This window comes from Rousettus aegyptiacus, unplaced genomic scaffold, assembly GCF_014176215.1.
Source record: "Rousettus aegyptiacus isolate mRouAeg1 unplaced genomic scaffold, mRouAeg1.p scaffold_m13_p_9, whole genome shotgun sequence".
NCBI lineage: Eukaryota > Metazoa > Chordata > Mammalia > Chiroptera > Pteropodidae > Rousettus > Rousettus aegyptiacus.
Genome location: NW_023416312.1, coordinates 31452184 through 31479601, shown reverse-complemented (window position 1 = coordinate 31479601; position 27418 = coordinate 31452184). Strand labels below are relative to the sequence as shown.

General features: G+C 51.8%; 3 protein-coding genes across 20 annotated transcripts; 2 read left to right on the top strand and 1 right to left on the bottom strand.

Moving 5' to 3' along the window:
- The first annotated feature begins 3470 nt into the window (after window positions 1-3470).
- Window positions 3471-9411, top strand: WDR45 (WD repeat domain 45). 6 transcript variants are annotated; one of them, XM_016153310.2, is made up of 11 exons: window positions 3471-3831; window positions 5693-5764; window positions 5904-5978; window positions 6060-6164; window positions 6960-7140; window positions 7264-7358; window positions 7875-7954; window positions 8068-8276; window positions 8399-8458; window positions 8541-8686; window positions 8928-9411. In XM_016153310.2, exons 2-11 carry the CDS (start codon window positions 5710-5712, stop codon window positions 9035-9037), a joined length of 1116 nt encoding a protein of 371 aa, XP_016008796.1. In that variant the 5' UTR covers window positions 3471-3831; window positions 5693-5709; the 3' UTR covers window positions 9038-9411. The 6 variants fall into 6 exon arrangements, with proteins under 6 accessions (XP_016008796.1, XP_016008795.1, XP_016008794.1 ...); XM_016153309.2 differs by having other exon boundaries at window positions 3473-3831; window positions 6981-7140; window positions 8357-8458; XM_016153308.2 differs by having other exon boundaries at window positions 3473-3831; window positions 8357-8458.
- Window positions 9412-9512: 101 nt separating this feature from the next.
- Window positions 9513-12413, top strand: PRAF2 (PRA1 domain family member 2). Its single transcript, XM_016153314.2, has 3 exons — window positions 9513-10068; window positions 11263-11480; window positions 11908-12413. The coding sequence occupies exons 1-3, from the start codon at window positions 9890-9892 to the stop codon at window positions 12045-12047; spliced, it is 537 nt and encodes a 178-aa protein (XP_016008800.2). The 5' UTR covers window positions 9513-9889; the 3' UTR covers window positions 12048-12413.
- Window positions 12414-13155: 742 nt separating this feature from the next.
- Window positions 13156-27381, bottom strand: CCDC120 (coiled-coil domain containing 120). Of its 13 annotated transcripts, none has more exons than XM_036226819.1 (11): window positions 27084-27381; window positions 23106-25175; window positions 19766-21436; window positions 19521-19611; window positions 19249-19382; window positions 18431-18571; window positions 17785-18061; window positions 17363-17425; window positions 16952-17126; window positions 16720-16818; window positions 13156-15672 (listed from the first exon to the last, which is right to left on the bottom strand). In XM_036226819.1, the coding sequence occupies exons 4-11, from the start codon at window positions 19567-19569 to the stop codon at window positions 14751-14753; spliced, it is 1860 nt and encodes a 619-aa protein (XP_036082712.1). In that variant the 5' UTR covers window positions 19570-19611; window positions 19766-21436; window positions 23106-25175; window positions 27084-27381; the 3' UTR covers window positions 13156-14750. The 13 variants fall into 13 exon arrangements, with proteins under 13 accessions (XP_036082712.1, XP_036082718.1, XP_036082713.1 ...); XM_036226825.1 differs by having other exon boundaries at window positions 25110-25175; XM_036226820.1 differs by having other exon boundaries at window positions 23106-23267.
- Window positions 27382-27418: the final 37 nt, after the last annotated feature.

The following is a 27418-nucleotide window of genomic DNA, read 5'->3' as shown; positions in this document are numbered from 1 at the left end:
ACACTCATGTTCTCACAAGTCTATAGTAGAGTTTCCAGAGGCCACATGATATAAGATATCACAAGATACCGAATGCAGGAGCAGATATGACAAACTAGCTGTCTTCTATTAAGCCAAAAAGTAAAAAGATTTGGAGAAATGTAAAAACAATGCTACTCTTTTAAACTTTTGTTTTGGAAGATGGTTCTTTCCCACTGAAAAATGTTATCTATGTTAAATGTGACCTTCTCTCCCCAGAAATGACAGTTCTCTAGGAATGGAGCTTTTGGGGGAGCTCTAAGCCCATTTTTCTCCATCCCGCTAGGCCGCTATTTTTCACTGGTAAATGGAGCTGGGAGAGAGAGATAGGATAAAGGCACATTACATTTCCACAAATCTTGCTTTTATGGAGATTTAGTCATTTTTCTTGAACAAATGTCCCTTGGATTATTACAAGCAGTTGACTAATTTTCAGAGTTTCTAAAACGTTGATTTGGACCCCTTTTTTTGCCCGTGTTCTCATTGCTTTTATGAAGAAATGGATTTTTGGAGTTCCCTACCCTGCTATTCTGAAAGTACTCTCCATTCATGTCCCAGTCGAGCCTCCAAAAAAAATGTACTCTCCTCTTTCACTATTTTAAAGATGTTGCCCTACTATCTTCTTGTTTGTATTGTTTCCGATGAGAAATCTGATGTTATTCTTCTCTTTTTCTTCTTTATGTAACATATTGTTAAGGGTGGAAAATTTTCCAGTAAGCCAGCATTAAGGATTTACTCTTGATTCTGTTAATCAGGGTGTGGTAATCTGTTCAAAGATATGCTAACAGCCAACTTCTGATTCTGTCATATGCTTACTTGTTTTGATGTTAACCAGAGTGTGGTAATCTGCTTACTTGTTAACCAAGGTGTGGTTCTAGGCTTTATAAACTGCCTCTTTTGGGAGCTCGTTACTGATCTCCTCTAACCCTGGGTGGTAGAGAGTCAGTCGCCAGCTGGCTAATAAAGGCTCACAATTCATCTCAATTGGCTCCGTGGGTCTTAGATTTGAGCGAACCACAACAATATCTTTTTTCTCTGGCATCTTTTAAGATCTTATCTGTATCATTGGTTTGGAGCAATTTTATTACAATGTGCCTTTGTGTAGTATTTTTCACATTTCCTGTACTGAAGTTCATTGAACTTCTTGGATCTATGGGTTTATATTTTTCATTAATTTTAGAAAGTTTTATTTCTTCAAATATGTTTTGTCCCCCTCCTCTCATTTGGGGATTATACTTCCCTGCATATGATGTTGGGGATTATACTTCCCTGCATATGAGGTCACTTGAAATTATCCCATAGCTCATAATCGTATTTTTTAGTATGCTTACAGAGTTGTGCAACTATCACCACTATCAATTTTAGAACATTTACATCACCCCCAAAAAGAAAACCCATACCTCTTATCGGTCACTTCTCTTTTCTCTACAATCACCTCACCCCACCCCTCGGGACTAGGCGAACACTAATCTACTTTCTGTCTCTATGGACTTGCCTACTCTGGACATCTCTTATAAATGGAATAATACAATATGCAGGTCGTCCTTTGTGACTGGCTTCTTGCACTTAGCGTACTATTTTCAATGTTCTTCCATGTTGTAGTATGTACTTCCTAATTCCTGTTATGCCTGGTCACCTTCGTTTGGATAACAGACATTGTAAATATTACCTTTTTAGGTGCTGGGTTTTCTTCTTCTTCTTCTTCTTCTTCTTCTTCTTCTTCTTCTTCTTCTTCTTCTTCTTCTTGTTATTGTTATTATTATTATTATTCCTATAAAACTTCCTGACCTTTATACTGAGAGTTAAGTTACTTGGAAATAGTTTCATCTTTCAATGTCTTCCTTTTATGATTTAAGTGGGTCTGGAGCAGTACTAAGTCTAGGGCTAATTATTCCATTGCAATAGCACTGGAAACTCTCCAAGAGGTATGCTGGGGCAACTGTAGCTCTCATCTTTATTTTTTCATTTCTCAGGGATCACTGTCCTTCATTGACTGATGTCTATGTCTTGAAAACCATTGTTACATGTATTTTGTATAGGTTTTCTTTTTTTGGGGGGGGGTTGTTTCATGTGAGAGTGCAAATTTGGTCCCCATTATTCCATCTTGATTGACAGTGTATAACAGAGGTTGTATTTAAGACAGCTTTTGACAGTGAGACCAAGAGAATTTGCCAATGACAATGGACAAGAATCAAGCATGATATATCTACTCTTCAACTTGAGTAACAGACTGGCTGTTGTGGTGCCATTGGTTGAAATGAGAGACAGGAGGATGTTTGAGCCAGGGAAATTTGAGACATCTGTTTGGATGGGTTAAGCTTGAGATGCCTTATGAGACATCCACATGAACATGTCAAATAGGCCATAGCATATATGAGACTGGTGTTCAGAAGAGGTCTAGGATAGACGCCTAAATTAGTGAGCCTTCCAAATATTTAAGGCTATGAGACAAGATGAAGTCACTTAGGGAGACAATATTGGCTATAAAAGTAAGGGGGCCAGAATCATATCCAAGGATACTCGAATATTTGGAAATTGGATAAAGGTGGAGGATTAGCTGGAGATAAAGGAGAAAACCAAGAGGGTGAAAACAATAAACTGTGGATGTGCTGGGCTGTCACAGGAGAAGGTAAAGAAGTGACTGCTGCTTTGACAAACTATTGGTGAGCTGGTTAAGAGCAGTCTCAGAGACATGGAAGAGACAGAAGCCAAACTGAATTAAGCTAAATATAATCTGGTACATGAGAAAGTAGAGCCTGAAGAAAGCCAAAAGATTGGCTTTGCTTAGGAGCATAGCAATGGTGTCACACCGTGGACGTTTATACACAGTACACAAAACAACCTAGATGGATGGCCATCAGTAAGGGAACAGCTAAACAATGCTACATTTATTCCACTGAATACTGTGAATCAGTTAAAAAGGATGATTTTAACGGATGTCCACTATATATTAATTTTTTAAACAATACTTGGAAAGAAAAGTATGGATAGATTATACCAATGTCAATATCCTGAATGTAATATTTTACTATTTCACATCTTACCTTTGGAGGAAATCGTTAAAGTACATGGGATTTCTCTGTATTAGTTCTCAAAACTACATGTGAATACAGTTATCTCAAAACTTAAATGTCGAAAAACTATTTCCAGTATGTAAGTAATTGGGGTCTCTTTTTTCCCTACGGTAAACATACTTCCAGCAATCAAAACACCATCTTCACTTTGTAAATAAAACGAAGAGCCAGGCGGGAGAATATCATTCCCGGCTTCCCCAGGGCAAGGGTGAATAGTCTCTCAGCTTTCAAGGTTTCTAGGTCCGCCCCCTCCTTGAGGGTTCGTAGTCGCCTCTCTAGGAGTTTGGGAAGACTATGTATTGTTAATAGGGCGCGGCCACTCTAGCCACCTCAGAGGTCCAAGTCTCGTTAGCCCAGAAGGTTAACGCCTTTAGTTCTCCAAGCAAGACCGAGAAGAGAAATCCTTGGCCTTTTTCCGCTTGGCGAGGGGAAGGTTCCCTCGCTCACTCCTTGGTTCCCTCAGACAGTCATGGACTTGCGAAGCCTCCTCCGCTCCCCGCACCCTCCCAAGAGGATGCTGCTTTCACTCGCCGTGCTCCAAAGACCTAAAACCTAAACAAAGAGGGCTGTGGCCTCCTCGTCTGGCCAGGATGAGTCATTTCCGGTGACAAATTTCCTCCCCCGGAAGTGAGACCTGATGTAAACACCGGAGCCGGGTGTCAAGGCCCAGGAGGTCAGAAAGCCGGGCCGCGGGCGGCACCGAGACCTGGGCCTGGGAACGGGGAGGCGCGGCAGTCAGGTCAGTATTGGTGGTGGGGAGTTGGGGCATGACCCCAGAATTGGTTGGGGTTCGGGGACAGGCTGGGGGGGGCCTTTTGAGCAGGGGTCTTGGTGGATGGGGGAATCTAGGACAGGGATCTTGAGTGAGTGCTGGTGTTGGAAGGTGCTGTCTTGGACACAAGAAATGCTATGAGGGGGTGCTTTGTGTGAGGCATCCCTGGGCAGGGTTCTTGGGTGGCACGGGTCTTTGGAATGACAGCTCAAAAAAAGGGATCTTGGAAGGTGGGGTTGTCTAAAGAATGGATCTTTGAGGAGTGATGCGGTCCAGTGTAAGTGGTACAGCGGGGAAAATAGGAGATTTGGGCTCTTGGAGGATAGGGAGGGGTATGCCTGGGCAAAGGTCTTGGAGAGATTGGGGTTTGAAGGGAGAATGGGGGCCCTAGGACAGAAACCTTAAGGGGGTCCGGGGCAAGAGTCTAAGGTTTCGAGTTGTCCTAGGTAGGAGTTTTGGGAGTTGTGTGTCCTGGACAAGGGTATTAAGGGGGTAGAGGTGCCCTGAGGCCAGCTCTTGAGGGAGGGGATCTTGAGGAATTTGTCGACATAAGAAACGTCTCGTCCTGTTGAGAATTTTTATAAGTTTATTTGAGGCCAAACTCATGACAGTTACCGGGAAGCAAGATTTCAAATGCTTTGGAAAATAGCAGTTTGCAGTTTCTTTTATGCATTTGAGTTTAAGGGGAGAATGTAAGGAAGATTACATGAAGATGGGAGAAAGCAAGGTGGGGAGCGGTTTACAGGATAATTAAGATTATGTGTCTCACACTTTAGAAGGAGGGGTCTGAAAGAGGGCATTTCAAAGTTATGTTAACCTGGATGCACAAAAACAATGGATAGGGCTTGCTTAAGGCACCGATAAGCTTTTGACTAAAGAAGTTACATGCCTGTGATGTGACTACCCGCCATGACCTACCTAATTAGGAATTTATGACAGGTCACCCTGTGAAGTTACTTTCTGTAGAACCCCTTTTTCATCCACAAATCTTAGGTGGACAGAATTCCTGGGGGGTAGGTCCAAGCCAGCGCATGTTGGAGTCAGTCACAGCAGAGCACATGAAAGGGGATGTCCCAGGGCTGGGGGATTTGGAGTGATAGGCAATTCCAAGGGAGGGTGTTTAGGGTATAAGGTGATCTTGGGAAACATCTAGCCCTAATTGGGCAGAAGTTAGCATGCCATGAGATGAGATCATCCCGAGGTAGGTATGGGACCTTGAAGGGGTTTGGGGAAGCCTGTGAGGAGGAATGGTGTGAGCTTTCTGGGGTGGTGGAATAGAATAGGCATGAGGAGGGGAATTCCTGAGGGTAGTAGACCAACCATAGCCAGTGTCAGGGCCAGGTCAGGGAGGTGCAGGAAGAGGTGGATGTCATAGCCCTCTTTCCCCATTTGTTAACAGATGGAATTGGGAGCTAGCTCCAGGTGTGAAGATGAGAAGTGGGTGGGGGGTGGTTCCAGACCATGTTGGGCATTAGGGCCAAGATTGTCTAGGGGTGGAGAGGAGATATCACTAGGGCACCTCCTACCTTATTACTTCCAGACAAACAGTGATGGCTTAGGAGTAAGGAGGAGGTCGGGAATCCAGCCTGGAGCTGGCGTTAGCCAAATGTGAGAATATGGGGAGGTTCCTGGCCATGCTCTTTGGGGTCTTGAACTTAGAGTGGAGACACCAAGACTCTTTTCCTGTTTTTGTCTTCTTTGCAGTCCTGCTGGGGTTAGTAGGTAGCAGAGTGGGAGGAGAAAGAAGAAGTCAGTTAGGGACAGGAATTCTAGGACTCAGAGGGCAGACCCCAGGACTCTGTCCAACCCAGTGCCCATTTGTGTCTAGGGAAGCAATCCTGGATCATGACTCAGCAGCCACTTCGAGGAGTGACCAGCCTGTGTTTCAACCAAGACCAAAGTGAGAAAGACTTGTGCCTATACTGTTGTGAGAGAGAGGGAGGGAAGCAGAGAGAGAATGGCCAGAAGTGGGTGTTAGGCATTCCTTGCTTCCCACCTGGGCATCCTTTGAGGCAGCCTGCATTCCTCCCATCCCTCAGGCTGCTTTTGCTGTGCCATGGAAACAGGTGTGCGCATCTACAACGTGGAGCCATTGATGGAGAAAGGGCATCTGGGTGAGCTGTCAGTGGGGGAGGGGCAAAGGGATGGGCTGGACATTGGCTCCTACCCCTTACTGACACCCTGTCCTTGTCCAGACCATGAGCAGGTAGGCAGCATGGGCCTAGTGGAAATGCTGCACCGCTCCAACCTGCTGGCCCTGGTGGGCGGTGGTAGCAGTCCCAAGTTCTCAGAGATCTCAGGTAAGTGCCCTCATCCCATCCTGCCCTTGGCCCAGATTCCCTGGAATCCTGGCCTCCCCCAGGCACCTGAAGGCACTGGCAGATGAAGATGTCAGAGCACTTTAGAGTCATGCAGTGAGGCCTACGGCTTGGAAATCATGGTTCTTAATGGATTGAGAAGCTTAATATTTTGTCTTCATTTAACAAACATTAATTGAATGTCTCCCGTATGCCATGTCTTAACCTGTAGAGTACTTGCTGTGAGCCTGGTACTGTTCTTAGCACTTTATATGTATTCATTTATTTAATTCTCACAGTAACTGTGTGATGGGAAGTATCATTATCCCCATTTTTACAAATGAAGAAACTGAGGCCCAGAGAAGTTAAATAACTTATCTAAGGTCACACATCCAATAGGTTTTAACATCTTAGAGCTGTCTTCCCAGTGCTCACTTGCCTTGAGCCTCAAGCGCCATCTTGTTTTAAGGGGTTTTGCTGATCCCATCAGGACATAGCAAGAGACTCATCCTAGGCAAGTCACAGAGCCTAGAATGTCTCACAGAAGTCTCCTGGGAGTAGGGGCTGAGACCTCAGAGGCAGAAATAGTTACTAATGAGATTTTATAGGCTGGGCTGCGAGGTCCTTGGCCAGATACTCAATCCCTTCAAGCCTCAGTTTTCTCGCCTGTAAATGGGTATAACAGTTCTAGAACCTGTTCTCTCAGGAATGACATCCACAAGTGCTCGTGCTGTGTGAGGCTCACATTGGGTATTAGCGAATGGTTAGACAATTGAGTTGAGGTCCCATGGGGAGTAGGGGTGGGTCTTGTGTCACCAGGGCTGCCCCTCACCCTAAACCTTGGCCCGGACAATGAACCCACCTGCCCAGCAGTGCTGATCTGGGACGATGCCCGGGAGGGCAAGGACTCCAAGGACAAGCTGGTGCTGGAGTTCACCTTCACCAAGCCAGTGCTGGCTGTGCGCATGCGCCATGACAAGTGAGCCTGAGGAGGACTGTGGGTGGGGGAGGTAGGAGGTTTCAAAAGCAGGCAAGAGGGTTAGTCCCACGTAAGCATCCTGTCCTCCCCTCATGGCCGTCCCATGTTGTGTAACGCCCACAGAATCGTAATTGTGCTGAGGAACCGCATCTACGTGTACTCGTTCCCCGACAATCCCCGAAAGCTGTTTGAGTTCGACACCCGGGACAACCCAAAGGGTGAGAGGATCCAGATATGCAGGTGTAAGGGAAGGAGGCAGTGGATGAGGTAGAGAGGAAGAAATGAGAAAATGGAAGAGGCACTCAGAGAGAAACAGGGAAAGGGGCAGGGAGGGGTTCTTTGCACAGAGATACCCAGATGTCCTGAAACAGTCATATTCCCAGTCTATCCATCTTTCTATCCCTTAGCCAGTTCTCTCTCCCCACCCTTAGCCCTGCCCCACCCCTGGGTGCCCCAGAAAACAGAGCAAAAGCATCTAATAAGCACATAGGTCAGTTTGTCAGAGATCCCTGGGCTTCCAAGGGCTGTGACAGCTGCATGGCAGGGAAGGGGATCTGCCTCGCTGGTGGAGAGCACAGCTGTGGGCTGCCCCCTGATGGTTCTGTAGGTAATGAGTACCATGGAATGGTGGTAAAGTCCAGCCCTTAACCAGCTCTGTCCATTCTGAGACTGCCTGGCTCCTACTTCTCCTTCAGCAGCACCCTTCCTCCCACCCCCCGATCCTCATATCCTAGGGCTCTGTGACCTCTGCCCCAGCCTGGAGAAACAACTGCTAGTGTTCCCTGGACACAAGTGTGGGAGTCTGCAACTTGTGGTGAGCTGTCCAGTTGGCAGGGGTGGGTAGGTGAGTGGGCTGGCTTTCCCTGTGGATTCTGGGACCCTGCCTTCTATGCTTCCCTAAGCCTAAACTGTTCCTTCCCACTATAGGACCTGGCAAGCACAAAGCCTGGCACTTCATCTGCTCCGTTTACCATCAACGCACATCAGAGCGACGTGGCCTGTGTGTCCCTAAACCAACCAGGCACTGTAGTGGCCTCGGCCTCCCAGAAGGGCACCCTTATTCGCCTTTTTGATACACAGTCCAAAGAGAAACTGGTGGAACTGCGCCGAGGCACTGATCCCGCCACCCTCTACTGGTGAGCACTGAGTAGGGTATGCATGGTGGGCCGGTGACCCCACGGCACATAACGCGGGCTTCTGCCGGTCTGTCTTACAGTATCAACTTCAGCCATGACTCTTCCTTCCTGTGCGCTTCCAGTGATAAGGGCACGGTCCATATCTTTGCTCTCAAGGATACCCGCCTCAACCGCCGCTCCGCGTGAGTACCCCTGCCCCACCCTGCTATGTCCTCATCCCCCTGCCCATGTACCACACCTGGGCCTAGCCAGTGCTGCTTGCAGGCTGGCTCGTGTGGGCAAGGTGGGGCCTATGATTGGACAGTATGTGGACTCTCAGTGGAGCCTGGCAAGCTTTACCGTGCCTGCCGAGTCAGCCTGCATCTGCGCCTTCGGTCGCAACACTTCCAAGAGCGTCAACTCTGTCATTGGTGAGTGAGACTATCCCTTGACTGATGGTAGTGCATGGGCAAAGGCCAGCAAGTTGGACTTGAAAGAATTTTGGGGAATGAGAAACCTGAGGAAGCTAGAATGGGTGGCTCAACTACATCGTCAGTAAGGGGTATGGGCATGCGGGCAAAGGCCTGAAAGGGGGACCATAGGACACCTGAGAGGATTGCAGTGTGCGACTTTGGCAGCCTCTAACCTTTTACTGATCTTTCCCCCCTCCAGCCATCTGTGTAGATGGGACCTTCCATAAATATGTCTTCACTCCTGATGGAAACTGCAACAGAGAGGCTTTCGATGTGTATCTTGACATCTGTGATGATGATGACTTTTAAGGACCCTGTGGGTTGTGCTAAAGAACCTCAGTGACAGAGTGCAAAGCATTTGTGGGGGCGGAAGTGTTGGAAGCCCCAGCTAGCAAGCAGTAATGGGGCTGGCGCCTACTTTCCTTCCGCAGAGCAATGCCTAAACAGCTCATTTCCCCCAAGCACTTCTCCTAAGCACTTCTTGATTGTCTTTGAGGACTGTGTGTCCACAGGGCCAGGCCAGGGAACTAGGGAGGCTACAGATGCCCTGGGGCTCCCATCCTGGAGAAAACTACTAGGGACCCAGAAGGACTGCCCTAATCCAACTTGGGATAAAAAAAAAATCTTCCCAGAAAGAGCCAATCTCTGATGTAATGAATATGAATAAAAAGCCCTTATTAATATTTATGGCTGGACCTTGGGGGTGGGGCCTGGAGATGAGGCTGAAAAGGCCCTGCAGCAGTTTCCAGGAAAGCTGTGACCCTCTAGGACCAAGACTGGAGGAGGTGGGATCCTACAGCGGTCCTTCTGACAGTTCCTGCCTTCATCTCTGCCACGTTTGAATGTCTGGCTACTGTGTGCTTGCACTGCCAGCGCTACCCAAAACAGTTTCCTTGGCGCCCCCACCCGGAGGGTGGATGGGAACGTCTCGCCCCGCAGCCGTGGCTTGGTTTCCCGGCAGCCCCCGCTGCCTTACAGTTAAGGCGGCTTTGCTTTTCCGGTCATGTGGGTTACTGCGCCTGCGCAGTTCACCTGGACTGGTAGAAGCGCAGCAGCCCGCCCAGGTTCCATTTCCTAGTGTCCGCCCGGGTGGCGCGGGGTGTAACGGTTGTTGTAGTCCAGCTGCTCTTTGTGGCTGGTCCAGCTGCATCGATTCGCAGGATGTCGGAGGTGCGGCTGCCACCGCTACGCACCCTGGATGACTTCATTCTGGGGTCGGCACGTCTGGCGGCCCCGGATCCCTGCGACCCGCAGCGATGGTGCCACCGCGTCATCAACAACCTCCTCTATTATCAAACGAACTACCTTGTCGGCTTCGGCTTCGGTCTCGCTCTGGCCGGGTGAGGGAGGGAGGGAGGCGGCAGTTGGTTGGCCTGAGATGCCTTTAGGGCATGGAGGGTGGGACCGCGGGATTCTGAGAACCGGGATGTGTAACTTAAGGGGGCTGCAAGACCTGGAAGAGGGATTCAATAGAGATGGAAAGTTTAGGGAGAATGGGAGGGGGAACTTGAGGGGAGTGGAACCTAGGTATAAGAAGGGCCTGGGGCGGAATAGAGTCTGGCTGAGGTGTGCACGAGGTAGGTAGAGGGACTGGAGGGAAGACCTGAGGAGGATGGAGAAAGTGTGAGATGGGAGGTGGACCTGAAGATAAGGGGAGCCTGAAAGTGGGACATGGGTGTATCTGGGAGTAGCGGGGCGATGTGAGTGATGGAGCCAGATTAAGGCGGCCCTGGAGGCCTTAGGACAGCGACAGGGACGTACGCCCCAGTGGTCAATTTGAAGAGTTTGGAGCGTGGACTTGTGGAGGATCTGGTCTTGGAGGGGAGCCTGGCTATGATCGGAACGCAGCAGGAGCAGGTACCTGTTGGGGGAACTTAAGCGAAGAGGGAGAGCTCAGGGATGGAAGGCCTGAGACTAGAGAGGAAGGGAGAACCTGGAGGAGGGACTTGAGTGGGGTTGGAAGTTAAAGAGTGTGACCTAAAGCCTGGAAGTGGTTCTAACAATGATGGAGGGAGGAATCTATAGTGAAATGGAAACCCGGAGGGGGTATTTTGAAGGGGAGGAAGCCTGGAAGGGAGTCCTGTAAGGACCCTGGACCTGGGGAGAGGGAAATATTTGGTGACAAAAGGCCTAGAAAAAGAATCTGCAAGGGTTGGGCTCAAAGGGTGGTTTTGGGGGAAAGATGGGGAGGGGTGCTGGAAAGGGGCCCCTGCGGGGGTAGAGGTCAGAAGGAAAGCACAGGGAATAAGCCTAGCGGGATTGGAGGGTCTGAAGCTTACTTAGGAAGATGAAACTGGATTGAAAAGAAATGAGGGTCCACAGGGTGAGTCCAGGGCTCCTGGAAGTTGGAAGCCCTGAAGGGTGGACCTGTTGGGGGCAGGGCTGGTGGGAACATTTTCCAGGGCGGGAGGGTCCAGAGAAAGGGGACAAAGCTCTTGGGGCCTGGGATTGGGTGCACGTTAGTCTGGGAGGCTCGGAGGCCAGGCGACCCTCCCCCCTACTGGTCGATTAGCTTTGTTCTATTGTCCCCGCAGGTACGTGCGCCCGCTGCACACCCTCTTAAGCGCGCTGGTAGTGGCGCTAGCCCTCGGGGTGCTAGTATGGGCGGCCGAGACTCGCGCAGCGGTGCGTCGCTGCCGCCGCAATCATCCCGCCGCCTGTCTGGCCGCAGTGCTTGCCGTCGGTCTCTTGGTTCTCTGGGCGACGGGGGGCGCTTGCACCTTCCTGCTCAGCATCTTGGGGCCCGTGCTTTGTGAGTCTCCAGTACCATAATAGCCGGAAACACGCCTGGCGCATGCGCGTGGCGCCAGGCTGGCCCTGCCCTGGTTCCGGGTTGGAGAGGGCTGGGAGACCCGGCGGACATAGCCACACCCCTTTACAAAGCACCTTTCCTGGGTTCGCTTCTGTCTTTTGGGAATACCTCCTTAATACCTCCTTTCTGGACTTCATTCTTGGTATTAAATGTCTTCTGCCGGCTATGTTCCCGTTACCGTGCACCCTCCCTGGCCACGCCCCTATTGCAAAGCAAGTTACTCGGTCACACTAGCAGGATCAGATGTGTCCTGGCTACTGACCACTCCATTGACCTGCTTGTGCCCCAGTTCCCCTCTGTGGGCCCCCACTGACTAAAGGTTTATGTCCTGTCTCACTGACTCCATTCCTCTTGGTATTGACCATAGTGATCCTGGTGCATGCCTCGCTGCGTCTGCGCAACCTCAAGAACAAGATCGAGAACAAGATTGAGAGCATTGGTCTCAAGCGGACGCCGATGGGGCTGCTACTGGAGGCTCTGGGACAAGAGCAGGAAGCTGGATCCTAGGGGCCTGGGATCTGTACCCAAGACCTGGAGAATGCTACCCTCACCCTGGCCAGTACCCAAGATTCAGAACCCTTTCCCAGCCCTTAAAATAGGAGCCCCTTGCCCAGTTTCAAAAGCCAGGCATCTGTGATGCTTTCCTCAGATCCAAAACAGATATCCCTCATACCCACCCCCATTACCTAGGGAACTACCTAGGGTCTTACCTAGCCCTGAACTTAGGACCCAGATCCACCCACATCCAGCACAAAACGAACTTGGAGAATCGATCACCCAGGTCAACATCAAACTCTGGACTGAGACACTCCCCCAACCCCCATCTGGAACTTACCGGTCTCAGCTCCAATGCTGGGGTGTGGAACCAAGGCATTCTCAAATCTTGAACCCTAGACCAAGGCTTTTCTAGATCCCACCCCAGCTTTGAACCCAGATCAAGGCATTTCCAAATCTTGATTTCAGGACCCAGGTGTTCCCAGTCCCAGTTTGAGTGGAAAAGTCGGATATCCTGACCCCGTTGAACCCTTGGTCCCTGATGACTCCAATGCTCCCAGTCCCACTTGCCTTCCACTTCTGTTTAGAGATTCTGCCCCTTCCCCAAAAGATTCTTCAGTTGGTGAGGTCATAGGGTGGGTTGGGTGGGGATAGCCTCAATGTGGAATGAGGCATATATATCAGTGTTGCTGCGACAATAAATGTTGCATTGTTCAAGCCAATTGGGCCTCGTGGATAAAGTCTGCATTTCAATGGCCAAGGTGGTCTGCTTTTCAGTTCTGCTAGACTTTCTGTCTGGGTCTCTGTCAAATATGTGGGCTGAAGGGGTGAGATCTCAGTTCCTTCCTGGAACCTGTTACCTCCAGAGTGGCATTAACACACAAGGTAGTTAGGGCATGCAGTGTTCCCATCATTTGAATTATTAAGGGCTCTCGTTCAGGGCTGGCTATAAGTCTTAGTGCAAACAGGGAAAGAAATTGCCCCATGTCACAAAGCAAATTAAGCTAAAATGGATGACATTATCACAGGCTGTTTCTGTAGTGTTACTAGGTGTTATAAAAACATGTGGTCTTGACTACAGGTATGGGACAACCAGGCAGAGAGAGGAGCAACACATGGATTCAGTTTACACATTTATTCTAGAAATCCTCTTCCAGTGCGGATAGTGTCTTGGGCCCAGATCCATTGGTACAAAAAGAAAAGTTTAACACCAGGGAAAGGGGGTGGGGGAACCCCCAGCTCCAGAAAGTCACAGAGATATAGGAAACACAGCTTGTGTAATTTGTTTAAAAAGTGGTGGATGGAAGGAAAGCCGAGGAAGATGTGATGCAGCCTGTGGCCAGACGTCACCTGAGGATTTTACTGGTATCTACCAAGTGCCAGGTTCCATCACGGCAGCATCCCAGGACACAATACACCTGATGGCTCTGCCATTTGGCCTTCCAGACTGGGGATAGTTGGGGCAGAGGCTGCGGCCAAAGGCCAGGCCATCTCACCCTGGGGGCAGAGGCAGCGGGCACAGACAGGCAGACAGGGACCTGGGGCTCCTTCAGGTACCCCTGGGGTGGGAAAATGAACCCAAGCCTCTCACCCAGACTTCGGTCCTTCCAAATGTGGGTTCTCTGTCCACTTTCCTAAGAACTGACCTGGTGGGAAGTGGCAGAGAGTTCTGTTCACACCAGAGTCCCTGGCTGCCCCAAACAGAGCCCTGTGACTATATGGTCCATTTTGTGGAGGGGGTTCCTGAATGGAACAGGCTGGGCATGGGGACAGGAATGAACCCAACCAGACAAAATCACAGTTTCCCTTTATATAAAACGTCTAGTGTTGGGGGAAGACAGTGAAAACCTAAATCACAACTGTAAACAGAAATGGAGGAAGGGGCTTGGAGTCCCCGTTACACATCACCCCTCTTTTAAGCTGGCTGAGGGCCCCCAGTTCCCAACACAGTATGAGAGGAAAAGCAGGGCATCAGACACCTTCATGGGTTCACAGGGAGCTGGGGCCTTGGAAGATCAGGCTGGCAGCCCCAAGAGCTAGAGGAGCAACCACACCCCAGGGCTCAGTGAGGTCAGCTGAATGTTCTCCAGACTGGAGTCATGCCCAGGCCAACAAGAATATATCAGAAGGGGTCAGACCAGTGTCCCTGGGGTCTGAGGGTCAGAACTGGAGGACTGCTCCCCCTCTAGCGTCAGGTCACTTAAACGAGCGCTCAGCTCCGGGGGATACAGGAAGTCCGCGTAGTATCTTTAGAAGGGGCAGCAGGAATCCAGAGGACAGGATGGGAAGACAGAGAAGAGGGAAAGACAAACAAGACACAGAAAGAGAGGAAAAGAGGCTCGTTAAAGAGGTGGAGGCAGGCACAGAGACAGCACCTTGAGGCTTGCAAGCGTGGAGTATGGTGAAAAGAGGAAGTAAAAGGCAAGGACACATGATGCCCCTTCCTCCCAGCACCCTGGTTCCAAGTCTCATTTTCAGCTGACATGCACTGGTTGTTAAATTAAAATTCTTCCACAGCTTAGTAAAGAAATTCTGCTACCAGGGCCCAAGAAACCCCTCCACCGAGACCCGATGGACTAGTGTAGGTCAGCAAGGGCCCAGTGACCCTGTACCAAGGCTGCAGCTACCACTGTCATGGTCCAAGCCATTAGCTCTCATGACTAGCTACCCCCTGGCCTGGAGACCCTTGCCATCTGCCTAAGGGACCCCTACCCATCAGTAAAAGCACCCCCCATACCTGCCGGAGACAGGGGGCGCCGTGAAACTCCTCGAGTGCGGGAGGGGCGCCTGGCTGGGGGCCCCATACAGCGCCTGGCCCACCTCATAGCGGGCATGGAGGAAGGGCGGGTGTTGTGAGACCATGTGGGGGAGCACAGGCCGGCGCTGGGGCCCCGCGGCCAGTCCTGAGTTCCGGATGTACCAGTCCCGCAGCCCCTCCAGGGCAAGATTCTTATGGCCGCTGCGCTCAATACGGGTGGGTGGAGGAATCCACAGCAGAGGGTTTGGATGCACCTCTGGACCCTCAGCAGCCTCCAAGGGGAGGCCACAGGGTTTGGTGCGGGTGGCGCGGGTGTGGGGGTCCTTGCTACGGAGGAGGGGGCTGCTGCTGTCAGCTGCATACACAGGTGGTGGGCCTGAGACCATGGCAAGGAGCCCATCCCGGCGGGAGAGGGGTCCCGGGACCTCAGTTGCAGGCAGCAGCTCCCCCCAGCCTGACCCGCCAATACCTCGGGGCAGGCCCCGGTCCAGGGAATAGTCCAAGAGGAAGTCCCCACACATAGGTGGGAGCCTGGGTCCCCCACGGGAGGCAGGGGCAGCTGAGCTCGGCCGGGCAGCCCGGGGAGGGTCTGGGGGGCCAGCTGTTCGGGAGGAGAAGGCAGGGGTTGGTTGGGGGCGCTCATACAGCACCTCACTGCTCTTGCAGACTGGGGGACCAGTGGCAGGGGGAACCAGAGGTGCAGGTGGGGAGCCAGCTCCCCCCGCAGCTGCCCGGTCCACTAGCAGGGCCTCAGAACTGTTGCTGCGGCGGGTGCGAGCTGCGAAGAGGGAGGCACGGTCAGAAGCCGGGTCCACCCGGGGGAAGCCCATCTGGGAGTCCTGGCTGCCGGACCACTGGCGAGAATGTAGGCCTTCAGGTCTGAGGGAGTGGAGGTGAGGATGATGAGAGGAAGGTCAGAAATATCAGGCAGATGGGCTGAGTGCCCTAGGTCTCTACCATGTCTCCCTCTGAGCCTTCGCTTCCCCATCCCCAAAATGAACCAGGATTAGAAATTATGTGCGTAAAGGTGTTAGATAGAGGCATGTAAAGGGCAGTAGAGATTCTGTCCCAGACTGGGGAGCAGAGGGACTGAAAATGTATGACGGCCCTGGGGCTATTAGCTCCGAGGGAGTTGTCAGTGTGCATAGGGCTGAAGAAGAAGTACTAGCAGGAGAGGGCCTGCTAAAGGGCTCTTCCAAATACGTCTGACCTGGCACTTCTCATGACTCCCCACTTCCTCCATGATGAGGTCCTAATCCTTAGGCCTTTCCTGAACTCTCTGTCGCCCTATGTGTATTAATCACCAAAAACTATCATCCAAACAGCCACCATCAGAATATGCAAGCACCACAAGGATGGGGACTTTGTTTGATTCACAGCCTGAGAAATGCAGGCACTTAATATTTAAGAAGCAATAGAGTACAGTGGTTAAAAGCACAGACTCTAGAACCAAACTTGCCTGGGTTCACATACCAGGTCTTCGATTTACTAACAAATCATTTAACCTCTCTGTGTCTCAGTTTCCTCATCTATAAAATGGGAATGCCAACAGCACCTACCTCACAGGGATCTTGTGATGATTAAGTGAGTTGATACCATGTAAAGCATTGATTCCCAGCAGTCAATAGGCACTCAGTACATGTTATCCAGAACTCATGCCCACAGAGTCTCTCAAAGGCAGATATTATGCCCATTTCACCAATGAGAAGACCAAAATTCATAGAAGGAAAATGACTTGTCCAAATTACACAGAAAAGCTCATACTCAAATTGAGGCTTCTGCCCCAAATCCTCACCCACTTCTTCTCCATCAAAACAACTATTCACCTTTCAAAGCCAAGCCTTTCATGTCCCATACACATTGGTAATGCTCTCCCAGTTAGGTTCCCTTCTCCGGTCCTCAAACCCACCCCCTGAATCCTCTTACTTGCAGAGTTGGGGGCCAGCGCCCCGGGTAAGAACAGGAGTGGCAGGCACACTTCGCCCCTCAAAACTGGAGGCACTCCTAGGCAGTGAGCGTGTGGGACTAGACAGAGACAGGAAGACCCAGGTGGGCATCCACATTAGAGACTGTCCCCACCAAAAGGCCCTCCTGACAACCCAGGCTTAGGATCCCACTCCTGGTGCATGGGGCAGGGAGGGAAGAGTCTCACCCTCACCTGGTAGGGCTGGCCACAGAGTTGCGCCGGCTCTTCAGGTCCCCATAAAGATCTGACGGGGGTGGTTTCCATGGAGTTCGTCGCTCAGGGCTGCCCCCAGATACTGCCCGCAGCTGGTCCCAGGCCTTGGGTGGTGAGGGGCGCTCAGTCAGAGGGAAGCAGCCACGGGGTTCCTCTGGGTGGAAGAGAGAAAGTCGGGGATAATTCAAGTGAGGAGCCTGAGAATTTTGAGCAAAGCAAAGGGTAGGGGCTAGGGAAGCAGAAAGGTACAGAGGGGTGAGCAGGGCTAAGCAGGCTGAAAGTGAAAAAGAGGGGGACCCCACCAGAGGACAGGACATGGTGAAGGGAGAGCTGAAGAGGGAGGGGCTGAGAATCAAAAGATAGGTGGGTTTGGGGTACAGGGGTCCTCACCATTATCATGGCTGGCCCCAGACTCTGAGAGGGAGCTGCTCTCTGAGTGCAGAACTACGTCCTCTACAGGCGAGAAGGGGGAGACCCCAGCCCATCAATGCCAGGCCTGGGGCCACCCCTTACACTGCTGGCCAGTCTCCTTCCCATGCTTTTCCCTCCCCAAGAATCCACCTTTACCCAAATTCCAGACCACCAGAGGTTTGGCTCCTTACTTTCCTGGCAACTATGGGTCAGTTCCCAATGATCCCAACCTTGCCCACAGCCAGTTTATCACCATTCCTCTTACTGGTTGGGTCACTTAAACTTTAAGTTCTACCTGCTGCCCGCTTTTCACTGGCTATTCCCCCACCCACCCCTACCTTGTCCCTTAGCCAATGCCTACTCTTCTGCATTTACTGGTGGGGTGATGGGGCCTGGCTCACCTTGGCTGAGCTGAGCGAGGCGTGCGCCCAGGCAGATACCCTGGGTGGTGATAACTGCCCCTGTGGAAAGTGGGAGCACTGGGAGGCCTAGGCGAGCCCGGAAGTCCCCAAGCTGCTCCTCCAGCTCATGCAGCCTCCGCAGCGCATCTGCCTGGACCTGGCGCCGGCGCCGGCGCTGCTCCACACTCAACTCAGGGGCCAAGGCCAGGCGGCGGGCAGCTGCTGCAATCTGCTGTTGCACTGACACCTCCCGTTCCAAGGCCTCAAGAGCCAGTTCCTGTGGGGTCCACCCAATGGTGAGACAGAACCAAATGTTAGAAATGGTCAAGCACAGGAACCAGGAGGTAGCAGAGCCCATCAACACTGGAGGCCTGAAAGGCTCTTCCTCGGGGTAGAGCTTATTCCCTCTAGGGGCAGGGCATGTCTTGATGAGGGGCTGGGCCTATTCGCCTTCCAGAGGGTAAGAGGCTTATATGGACAGTTGGGGACCAGCATCCTCCCTCAGACCAGGAACCCACCTTCCTCAGACTCGGTTCCTTCTCACCTTAGCCTCTCTTTCCTGTGGACAAAACCCTGTCTCTGCCCAGGCTGCCCCTCCTCTCTATGTGTCCAACCCCCAACTTGCTTTCCTGGCCCATCTGCTCACCTCAGCAGGGCACAAGGGATGATGTATTGGGTTGGAGGGTGGTGGAGGATAGGCTCGAGTTGCAGGGGGCCGCCGGCGAACCAACTGGGGCCGTTCGCCAGGCTCTAGCGGGCACTCAGGGGGCAACTGGCCAGTCAGCTCCTGGGGGGGCAGCAGGGGTCAGAGACTACAAAAGGTTAGTTGAGGGGAATGGGGCAAAGCAGAAATGATGCCAGAAGCTACAGAAGTCCTACTAGGAGCCCAGTCCTGCTTGGCACCCCATGCCTGTTATTTCTCTTCTCCTTCCCAATTCTCCACTAGGCAGGTGTGCAGCCTGGACTTTCAGACCCTCGATGACCCAAATCCCGGAGCAGGGGGCATGGGAGGTGGGGAAGACTGCTTTGGAATCTGGGATTTCTGAGTTTTTATGAAGGCAACATAGTCTATATACTACATATTATAGAATACTCCTTCAGGGCCTGGGGCTATATGCTCTGAACTGCATCATTTCTGGCAAACTGTAGACATTCACACCAAGAGGGGTAAATCAATACTATAAATCACCCCATGTCAATTCTGGTCAGGTTTAACTGTCAAATTTTGGAGATAACAATTGTTTTGTGAGGTTTTTTGGACTTCAAATTTTTGAGAGGAGGATGTGGGCCCAGACTGCCACATTTTATTGATTCTAAGACATCTAAGCTGAGTTGTGAGGAGCTAGCAGGTAACAGGGAATTTGCAGCTCAGACAAGTGGCTCAGCATTTGCCACTCCAGTCTGCCAACCTAGGGGCCCAGGCTCCTCATCCCCGGCTCAACACTTTTAGGGCCAGACCCTCACCGCCTCCTGGAGACACACTTTACGTAGCTCCTGAAGTTTCAGGCTCAGGGCCTCCTGCAGAGCCCGCTGCCGGTCAAGCAGCCCCCTCAGACGCTCTGACTTCACCTGGGGGGCAGCTTCTCCAAACAGGGCAGCTGGACACAGAGGAAGCAAAGATCAATTGAGCAGCTATGGCATCCTGTGGGGCCAGGAACCAACCCTTCCCAAGTACGTAGGCAGGTGGTGACTCAGAGCAGGGGAGGAGGCAGCAAGAGTGGGAACCAGCCACCGACCTGAGGCATTGAAGGTGGGTGAGCTGATCAGCTGACCTTTGACTTCCATCCTGGTGCTGTTGAGAGGCTGCAGCTGATGGCGGGACAAGGCCTGGCAGTGATGCATGGGAGCCATTAAGGGAGCACATGTCTGGTCCCCCACCTCCCACCCCACACAGCTTCCCACGCCCCAGCTGGGAAGGAGTACCCTGACCCTACTGCCTGCTTGAATCTGTGTCAATGTCTACCCCACTTGACCCTGATACCTTGGTTCCCTTCCCATTGAGTGGGAACACAGCAAGTAGGGTGCTGGTCGGACTTACGATGCCTCCTCAGAGGCCCATGAGCCAGTCAGGAATCTCACCTGGGGAGAGAAAATTAATGACACAGATTCAAGCAAATATAACAATGAGCATTTATTAAGTACCTGGGTGCCTGGAATAGTTACCTTCTATTCTTAATCTTCACAAACACACTGTGACAGCAGTTCTGTGATTAACATTACTTCCGGTTTAGAGATGAGGAAAATAAGGCACAGAGAAGTGAAATAACTTGCCCACAGCTAAGGATAGAGCCCGTGCCCACCCCTCCCGTCTAACACTCTCCCTCACTAGAGGTGCTCCAACCTCACGAAGTCCTCATAAGCTCAAAGCCCGTAGGGCCTCAGTGCCTTTGCCCAGGCTGCTGCCTGGAGTGCTCTTTTCACTTCTCACAGTTCCAGCCCCTGGTTCTCATTTACATGCTGGAGCCTCAATGTCACTTCCAGAGGTGGGCTACCACATTACTCCTCCTCACAACTGCTGTCCAATGAGAGACTGTGCCTCCCTTGTATATTCATGAGGACAGGAAACATGTCTGTCCTATTTTCGTCAGTATCTCTGGCACTCAGAACACTTCTGCATGCACAACAAATGTCTGCTGGGTGAATGAAAGAACGACGAGGCAGCCAACCCAGGCATCAAGCTCCAATTCGTGGGTCATTACTTGTCCCAACTCTATCATGTAGCCCTAGTGTGACAGGTAGTGTCCACTTGGCCCCAGGACCTCTCTAGCCCCTCTGCCCACCCCAGCCTATCCTGCACCCAGCATAGGGAAGTCACCCTGCTGAGACTATGAACAGTAAAGTCCACAACTGCAGATAACAAGCTGATTGCTTCCTGCCTCTTTCTCTATCCCCAAGCTGGCCATGGAGCCTGCCTTGGCTGGCTGCCAGCCCTGCCCTCATCCCCTTCTCTGGAATTTGCTCCCTCCCTCCCACATCCTGCTCAGTTCCCAGCTGGGCAGCCAGGTGACATCACCTCCCACCACCTGGCCTGACCTCAGTGACAGGCAGCTGGGAGGGCCTCATGAGGCCACAGAGGTCCCATCCCCACCTACCTGGAATTCCCCAACTTGTCACGACATGGTAGCCAGGTGTGGAGAAGACCTAGGCAACTGAGGAGGCGTGGGTTCAAATCCCTTCCACATCTATACATTGGGGGATGTGGCTGAGCTGCTAATATGGTGTTACCAGTTCCTCAGCAGTTCTTCTAACACTCAAAAGGAAATGTACCCCTTCAGTGGTTCCCTGTCCTTAACATTAGAGACGGGGATAAGTCCCTAAAGCCCTTTTGCACACCCAGGCAGCAGCATGTGTTTTGCAGAGGCACACACACCACCATCCTCAGAGGTCTGACAATGCCCGGCACAATGGGGTTTCCTTGAGGTCTTACCTTGGCCTCCTCTGCCCCTTGGCTTCTGGGGGTTCTTCTTCCCCAGCCCATAGTTGGGATTGAGGAACTATCCAAGGGCTCCCCTAAATCTTCCTCTACCCCAACAGGAAACTCTACTCTTCCTCGGTGGACCTGTTCACCAGGATTGGTCCTGCATCTGACACTGGGCTGCCTCCAGCCTTCCTTTCCTGGGAGCTCACAGCATCTTGGAAGTCGACACAGGGTCTGGAAAGGAACCCCGAATCCACCCTGTCAACCTGACCTTAGGGACATAGCTAGAGCCTGAGTCATGGGGTCAATGGGCAGGCTAGACACAGGGTTCACGCCCCACACCCCTACACCTGGCTTCCGAACCTCTGCCTCCACAATCCTGCTCTTGGCACACTTGCCTTGGAGCCCGGGGCTGCCCCATACCCACCCAGTGATGAGAAGGGGGTCCCAGCAGCCCTCTCCCCAACACCCTCTCTCGCTAGCCTTTGGGCCTTCCCACTGGTGACTCTATTCTGTCCCAGAATGGGCTGCAGCATAAGAGTTGCAAAGGGCACCCCCACACCCAGAGGCGGGCTCAGCAGGTTTTTCAGGTCTGCCCTTCTGACTCCACAGCTGAGAAAGAAATTCCTGGCTGTAATGACTGTTTACAACCAAGATACCTCATCTGGATGGTACCCCAGCACACTCAGTGGGACCCCCATTTCTGTATCCTGCTACTTGTGGGAGCAAATACAAACTCCCAGTGTCTGGACTGTCCACATTGCCTTAGGGGCCCCCTGCCCCACTCTAGGGGGGCAGGCAGGCAGGTGCCAGGAAGTAGTTTCTCAATCAGCCAGTCTGGGCTTTCCTGAGGGGCTGGGCCCCAGGTTAAAGGAGGGCAGAGGCTACTACCACAAGGCAAAAAGGGGGAAGAGGAAGTAGGGGGACTAGAGAAGGGGGACTCTGGCTTCTCTCCTCCCTGATCTCTTCCCTTCCTCCATTTCCAGCAAGGGATCAGCTTCATGCCAGGAAGGGAAATTGGACATTTTGGGCTTCGCTCAGGCCCTCTTCCCTTGCTGTCTTCTTGCACAGACCTGGCTCTTACCTGCATGGAATGTTAGTACACCCCATACCATCCTCCCCTGCCCCTGGGCCCATGTTCCCAGGTGCTCACCAATACCAGATGGGTACTGTGGGGTGGTCTCAGGTACCTGAAAAAAATAGTTGTCTCGACCAGGCCTGACTTCGGCTGGTAGTGGCAGGCTGGTAGTGCAGTGAGCAGTGAGCAATGAGCACAGTGGCAGATGCCAAGGCCTCCTCCCACTAGGCAATGGCCCAGCCTACCTGGCCAGGGACTGGGCTGGCTCATACCTTTTAACTCTTGCCTGCCTGCCACTAGGGTTCAGGTCACCCTTAGGAGCAGTCTTGGGCCAGGTCCCCTCAGGGTGTCCAGCATGGCCAAGAACCTGGACCTCTCTCCTCACCCCATACATCCAGCAGAGAACTGGAGAAGGAGGGCTACGGGTGGTAAAAGTGGCGGCTGCCTCTGGTGCTGCTCAAGGTCCCAGATCAGACCCTGCCCACCCCAGGGTATTACCTGGGAGCTCGGGGATGAAGGTCTGGAGAGGTACTAAGCACGGGGGAGGCCTTGGGGTGTATGTTCCTTGGCAGTTCACGTCACCTTCCTGAGGCCCTAACCCTTTCCTCCCAGGGCAAGGCAGGGGTGGGAGAAGGTCTTTAGGCAATACCCACCCTCACTGGGATAATAGTTTCCCAAGAAGAGGTCAGCTTTTCTAAGGAGAGACCAGGTCTCAAGACCCTACAACCTTCTGCAGTTCCAAGAGAAATCATCCCAACAAACCCACAAAACACACATGTGGTTTAACCCCTCTGGTCCCTACAGTCCTGTGTGGATGGCACTTACCCAGCTCCTCATATCAAGCTTGTAGATGTGGAAGCTGGGGCTTGGAGAGGTGAAGAGGCCTGATTCTGATTACAGAAGCATAAGAGCAGGTAGGATCAGATCTTGGGGCAGGGGGTGGGGGGGCTGGGTCCTGGGTTGGATGGAGGCTGACAGAGGCTACCCCTGCAAGGGAGGAGTGGGAAAGGAGACTCACGCACCTTCACATCCGTGCTGCCCTGCCTTCCCCATTCCTCCCCCTCAGGCATTTCTGGCCAAGAGTCAAAGAAATTGAGGGTTCTGAGTCCCTAGATGTACTGTTTACCCTACACCACTACCTGGGCTCTGGGCTTGCCCTGGCACACACCACATATCCTGTGCTTCATTTGGGACCATCTTCTCTGTAACCTCAGGGCCCAAGCACAGTCCAGGCCCCTGCAGCAGCCCACACTATGAGGTGAAAGGGCAGTGTGAGACAAACTCCCTGCCTGCTTGGCAAGTGGACCAAGCCTGGAGAGCAGCTCGCTCTGTATCAGCAACACCCTATGTATGTGCCTCCTGCCACCCTGCCCACCTTTCTTCCTGGATATGAGATTTCTAGCATGGAACACAAAGGCCTCTTTTATCACACCCTTCTCCCCCCTTTACTTCCTGGGGCTGGTGGAGGCGGAAGCCATAAGGTGGGCAGCTGGATATTGGTGGGGAGTGTTCTCTCAGCCATGGTTTCTCCCACCTCTTGTGGGACACCAAGGATGTTGGGAAGAAGACTGTTTATAGAATCAGAGCCAAGAGGGTTAAGGGTATCTGGCTGGCAATGCAGATTGAGTCTCAAGGCTTGGGTTTTCTCATCTGAAAAAATGGATAACTGGTGCTTACGGAGCCAAGAGAGGCAGGCCAAAGTCACTTTGGAGGGTATTTCATAGTGCAAGGATACTCATACTATGTCATTAATGACTGTAAATAACAATAATAACTTCACGCCGAGGTGGGCCAGTACAAGGGTAAGGAGAGAGCAGGTAACTGGGCCTTTTGGGCCAGGCAGACAGGCATGGCAGAGTCACCCACCACATGTCATTGCTCTAGTCCATGATTTCTAACAGCCTGGAAACTGGCCAACCTCTAAGCCCCACTGTGGCCAGGACCAGAGCCTAAGGTGGCCTCATGGGAAAGCAAGTGGTGGGTCTGGGATTCAACCTAGCTCTGCCACTTACAGGCTGTGTGACTGCTTGCACAAGTCCCTTAACCTCTCTGGGCCTCAGTGTTCTCATCTTTAAAGTACGGGTGATGATAACCATATGTACCTCACAGGGTTGTTGTGAGCACGACATGAGTTAATCTAAAACTTGCTTAGGACAGTGCCTGGCCCATGCTAAATGCTCAACATGTACTGTCAGGAAACAAATATATGTACATGTAGACATGTGTGTGTATAAAATTTAGAGAGAGACAGGACAGAGACACACAGAGCTGGTATCCCTCAGCCTCATCTTATACATTTGAAACAAAGCTGTTTTCCTTCAAATAACTTGTCTGAAGTGTCATCTTACTATCCAAATCAGGAACTAAATATTTTTAGGTAAGTTTCTGAGATAGAGCTGGTATCCCTCAGCCTCCAAACCCTCCCTACTTGCTACACAGAACTGGAAACCTCCCTACTCACCACCCAGACTCAGAACCCTCCCTACTCACCAAACCAGACATATTTGAAACAGAGCTGTTTTCCTTCATTATCCAAGCTCTCCCTACTCAACCTAAAAAATGCAGGAACCAAATATATTTACACAACACAGTACTCTTGCTATCCTAATTCTTGGCACTGAAGCTTGGGAAAATTAAAAGACATGAATAGGCTTTTAAGTTAGAGCGGTTATCCTTCATTATCTGAACTCTCCCCACTCATACGTAAAATACACAAACATTTGTTTTTGAGAGCCAGTTTATCAACACACCACTGGATCCCTGTGACAAAGAGGGAGAGCAAAAGAGCTGCCAGAAAATCATATATATGTATATGCAAAAACAAAATACCTTCAGATAACTTGAAATCTTTTCATCGTCTGAACTATCCGAACTTTCCCTCTCAGAACTCAGGTACTGCGACAATGAGAAATGCTTGTGTTGTTATTAGTAGGTTTGGATAAATGTTTAGGTAAGTGAGATGGGTCTAGTATTTCATTCCTCAAACTCTCACTACTCCCTATGAGAAATTCAGGAACAAAACATAACTGAATAACACATTACCTCCTTTCTCTCCAAATTCTCCCTGACTGTCCTCAGAATCAAGGAGATTCGGACAGCAAAAGAACCTCATATTATTATTATTGTTCTATTATCATTACTACTGGATGGGCCTGATTCCAACACCCAGTAGCTGTCCCCTCTGACCTGCCCCACAGAGGCTGGATGGACTTAGCACTAGGTTTGTACTGCTTACTGCTGAGAGAAGAGGAAATAAGCCCCTGCCCCCATCCCACCCCTACCAAGCCCTGAAGTCTCTGGCCTAGAATGGACTTCTTTCAGGCCAGCAAAGAAGGGATCATTCATCCAGGATCAAAACCAGGAGATGGGGTGACACGACCTAGAAGAGTCACACATACCCTTGAGTCTCCCACCTCCACATATTTGTTCATCCACCCATGGGGCAGCCTCTAGCCCAGCAAGGCTGGAAACGCAACCTAGACCTTGTGGACTCCCAGAGAGGCACTGAATAATTTAGAATGCTCTCCCACACTGGGGTGGGTGGGAGGCAAAGGTGCAGTTCTATGCCCTCCTAAGGCAGGGAGAGAAATGCAAGTTCTGTGTGAGATCACTGGGTGGGAGTGGGGGAAATCACATATGAAAAGCACCTCAGCCACACAGGGCCCACAAGGGTGCTTGTTCTTGCTCATGATAAGAGAAGCATTTGGGATGAACTTCAGAGATAGTATGAACAGCAGAACCTCAAGTTCAGAGGCAGGGTATAATGTGACCCCTGTCTTGACAGAGAAAATGGAAAGTGGGTGTTAGGAAGGAGGGAGATCTGAATAAGGTGGAGGGGCTAGCAAGGGGTAGAACAAAGGCCTGGAGTTTGGATGGGATGAAGGGACACGAAGGAGTGTATGGGACAAAATAAATCAGAGTCATTGTAGGATAGAGGTCGGAAGGCAGGACAGAGGAGCCAGGACACTGGCCAGGAGATGGGATGGAGTAAGGTTCAGGACAAGGGTTAGAGAAAAAGAAGGGATCAGCAAGGGACAACAGAGCAGGGCAGGGGCCAGGATCAGTATAGAACAATAATTAGAAGACCTGATGGGGAACAGGCCAAGACAGTGGTCAAAGGAAGGGACAGGAAAAAGGGCAGGTTCGAGATGGAGGTAAAGAACAGAGAAAGACTGGGACAAAATGAGGCTAGGAATGAGGACAGGGATGAGACAAGAGAAGACAGGGGAACACAGGACTGGGCAGGGACAGGACAGGAGACAGGGGGATGGTCTACAGGTGATGAGCCAGGGTGGGGAGAAAATACAGAAGTCAGAGGTTGGGAATCTGGACAGACAGGGATTGGGCTAGCCTTAAGGGCGTAGGATAGAACTGGAAGGAGTTCAGAGACTGGATATGAGTTTAGGGGGAAGATCAAGCATCAGGACAGAAACTGGGGTGATCGAAACAAGGCAAGATGAGCTTCAGAGATGGAACAGGGTCAGGCAAGGATCTGGGGTCAAGCAAGGATCTTGATAACAGATCTGAATGGGGTTTGGAGTCAGGATTGAGTTTAAGGGAACAAAACAGGAGTTGAAAATGATGCCAGGCCAGAATATAGTTAGGTCAAGGGTCAGACTGGAGGTCCTGGGGTCCAGACTGGTCCGGGTTCGAGGTTCAAAAAAGATGTAGTCAGGTTCAGCAGAGAATGAGATCACTGGGTCAGAGGTTGAGGGTGCGCGCGCAGGTACATCCCCGGTCGGTGTTTCCGGGCCCTCACCCCGCCCAGTCTCCTCCGTTCCACACCCGGCGGGCGTTACTCACCGAGGGTCCTCGCCCCGCGGCGTAGGCGGGGTCAGTGTGGGCCTAGAGGAGTGGTGGGCACGCCCCGCCCTCGCCGCCCCCCGCTCGTCCCCGGGCTCGCGCTCGCTTCCCTTCCTCGACCTGCCGTGGGCCGCGTTCGGCCGCACCACTGTTAGCCGTGGGGGCCAGATGGGGGGCGCAGAAAGGGTAGGAGAGCAGTACCAGCTCGCCTGTGGAAGGTGAACCCCGACCCCCCCCCCCACACCGGTAACTCGGGTCGGTCGGCAGCCAGCGGCACCGCTACCTCCGCCGCTGAACGCGAGCCTGGGGGGGGGTGGTGATGACAGGGGGCGGGG